The sequence below is a fragment of the Diaphorina citri genome, unplaced genomic scaffold (genome assembly GCF_000475195.1).
Source record: "Diaphorina citri unplaced genomic scaffold, Diaci psyllid genome assembly version 1.1 scaffold65977, whole genome shotgun sequence".
NCBI classification, from domain to species: Eukaryota; Metazoa; Arthropoda; class Insecta; order Hemiptera; family Psyllidae; genus Diaphorina; species Diaphorina citri.
This window is the reverse complement of record NW_007443220.1, coordinates 7,457-10,582: the sequence shown is the minus strand read 5'-3', so window position 1 is coordinate 10,582 and position 3,126 is coordinate 7,457. Positions and strand designations below refer to the sequence as shown.

Genomic DNA, 3,126 nt, shown 5'->3' with positions numbered 1-3,126 from the left:
TATTAAATTCCCAATGTCAAGATTAGATGTGGTCTACTGTCAGTTTACATCTCTCCACAAATTGGATGAAAGTTGTTTTAAAAAAGTTAACATACATCAGCTTTTTTGGGTTGTGGAACAATGAAACAAAATGAACCTACTTGGAGGACACTGTGTTTATTTTCAGAGCTTTCATTCGGAGTTGTTTCATACATCTTCATCACTCTCCTTAGTCATCCATGTTCAATGTTTTTATCAGATGTTAATTAAATGTAGAACACACCTATGAAGGCAATGTGGGTTATTCTCTGCCTGACTGTGCTCATCATGAGCATTGTTAGTTATTCCAAGGTTATGGCATGCTTGTGAAAATCCTCTGGTAGAAAAAAAAAGCCATTGGGCATTTCTATAGAGCCACTGGTTGTAACCAGCCTGAAGCTGGTGTTAGTATTCTTGAATAGGTACATAATTTCACTATTAAAGAAGAAGAAAGAAATAATTTTTGAGGTAAAAAAAAAGTTTAATAGCATTAAAAAATAAATTAAAACGAGACACAAAATACGGAGACAAAAAGAATATAAAAATGTGAAACAAAAATCGATTTTTTTTTTTCCATATCAACTAGGTATAGGTACCTAGTTGTCCTCCTACCTAGATAGTTTTCAGCTTGAAGATTTCGTTATCTGTTCAACAGTTTGCGCAAATGTTTAACCAGGACTAGATCAATTTAATTTATTAAGATGTTATTTGTTCTTGTTATACCCTAAAAATACACAGAGTTTGATCAACTAGGTTTTATACAAACTGTACTACTACTGATACCTTTGAGTCTTTTTACAATTCATGATTTTGTAAACATTCCATAAAATAGGATTTTTGTACAATTTATACACCAAAGATGATACATCATGGGGTTCAAAAGTATTGCTCATATCCAATCAAGATTTATAGGAGCTGCAAGTTTTCTTCAATAGGGTATCAGCAAGATCTTCTTTGGATTTTTCCATCATCTTCAATTTGGCTTCTATTTCTTGAATTTTTGACATTCGGCTGTAAGCAGAAAAAATACAGTTAGTACTACTTTTTCCTTTTCCTGAGGAAACAAGAAGGCTATTCCATTAAAAGTTTGCTATTAACCTGACGGTTTTAATTATAGTCAGTGAGAGTGAGAAAGAGCTGTGAGGTAAGAAATCTGATAGCTAGATGTATTTTATTATTACTTACTTCTTGAGTTCTCTTTTATCTTGTTCATCCTTTTTGACTCCTATCAGGACAGGTAAATTCAAATTCACTTTAGATTTCTCCATTTCCTCCTGAAATGTTGAGACAAAGGTTAAATTAACAAAAATAATCTCATCAGAAAATTAGTGAGAGAAGCTAACAGTGGAAGACGGAGGGCAAGTATTATTTCACTACTAGTAATTATAGTGAAAACTATTCTTTAGATTCTAAACTTGAGAGTCTAAAGAATAGAGGAACAAACTTCCTTGCCATGCAGAAGGTGAAGAAAAGAAGTAAAAATTCTCTTTAACACCCCCTTCCTGACCCTAGCTAAATAACCAAATAAGATTAAGCTACCAACTAAAAATATGGGGGGGGGAATGTAAACTAATCACAGCTACCTTGCTCATGTTGTGAGCATACTTCACAACAATCACCCGTGTTCCCAATTTGGAAGCATTCAGTTTGCTCATACACTTGGCAGCATTTGCTTTATCCTTGTATGTGACAAATGCATATCCCCTAGGTTGGCCTGCCAGAGGTCCAGTTCGGTGAAAGAGCATGTCAAATTTTTCCAGTTTTCCAAACGATTGAAGGAGTTTCATGAGTCGGAATCAATTTATCATGAAACAGAGAGAAAGTTCAATTGTGTTAAATAGAATACATTGCAAAACATCACTTTACTTATAGAACCTAACAGACCTGTAATTTATACTGGCATTTAGCCATTACAATAGATCATCTATTAAGATAATTTCCAAATGCCCTCACAATCTTTGAGTTAACCACCTTGTTTATAAATTAGTATAACCATAAGTCATAGGTATGTACCAATTTTCAAGTACTTTTATCTAAATACTCACTCCGTAACTCTGATGTCTAGATTTCCTATCCACAATCTTCTCTCATTGGTTTCTTCCTGAGAACTACTAGGTCCTCCCTCGGTCATTTTCTTCTGAAAAGTAACAGACATTCACAGTCATATTATTGAGATAATTAAATTTGAGGCTTTATTTAACATTAAAATACACTTTGGTGAATTTGAACAGGAAAACTGTCAAAGTTTGAGCTCTGATAAAACCAAACAGTGACTGCTTCCTCAAAATTCCAATTAGTGGCCTACCTCAGTGACATGGTGGTCAAGACACTCACCTGGTAAACAAGAGGGTGTCTTAATCCCAGCTGAGGCATGAAATTTTATCTTCATTTATTTGAGAATTGGACCACATAATAATAGAGCTCTAAGGGTTAGGTGGTAGAGAACGACTCCGGTGTTAACCTCACCTAGTGGTTATCTTCCACTCAAGAGTCTATTATTATTATTATTTACATTTTTGAGGAGTGAATAGGTATTGCTGCCTTTGAGAGGTAAGTAGAGCTACATAAGTCTGTAGAGGATGCAACTGGACAGTACACAACAGAAACTAGGGATGGACCTGACTTACGTCCTTGTCTGCCATTGTACTCGGGGACGGATGTCAACTCCAACAATTTCGACAGGGAGAGTTCAAGCCATCGGGAACTTTTGGAGGTGATTCTACAAAATCTGTGTCAAGAGAAGGAGATTTACATCACCGCTATTCAAAGAGATTGCTAATGGCAACAATCTTTACACTAGAACTAGAAGTAGAAGAGAAGAATTTGAAAATTTGAATTTTGAATATATTATTTTTGAATTTTGCACAAACACAAAAACAGTGTTGTCAGATTTCAAGTTGGAAAACGTAGACAATGCTGTCTGCCAAATCCGTCATAATGTACAGCTCATTTTTTAGGCACGCGAGTTCGGATTCTCAACGTGCACGGATTTTATCGCTGATGGAATGTTCGTTCTCGAACGGCTGGCTTTCTCCTATATCCTGTCTTCCTTCTCTCTTCGATTTCGGGACGATAAGCACCATAAGCAGTTAAAGTTCCCTCTGTCCA

At 35.5% G+C, this 3,126-nt stretch overlaps 1 protein-coding gene across 1 annotated transcript; it reads right to left on the bottom strand.

Annotated features, from left to right (window-relative positions):
* Positions 1-55: 55 nt before the first annotated feature.
* LOC103523976 (probable RNA-binding protein 18) lies at positions 56-2,861 on the bottom strand. Its single transcript, XM_008488985.3, has 5 exons — positions 2,646-2,861; positions 2,064-2,155; positions 1,602-1,815; positions 1,204-1,292; positions 56-1,029 (listed from the first exon to the last, which is right to left on the bottom strand). The coding sequence occupies exons 1-5, from the start codon at positions 2,658-2,660 to the stop codon at positions 918-920; spliced, it is 522 nt and encodes a 173-aa protein (XP_008487207.1). The 5' UTR covers positions 2,661-2,861; the 3' UTR covers positions 56-917.
* Positions 2,862-3,126: the final 265 nt, after the last annotated feature.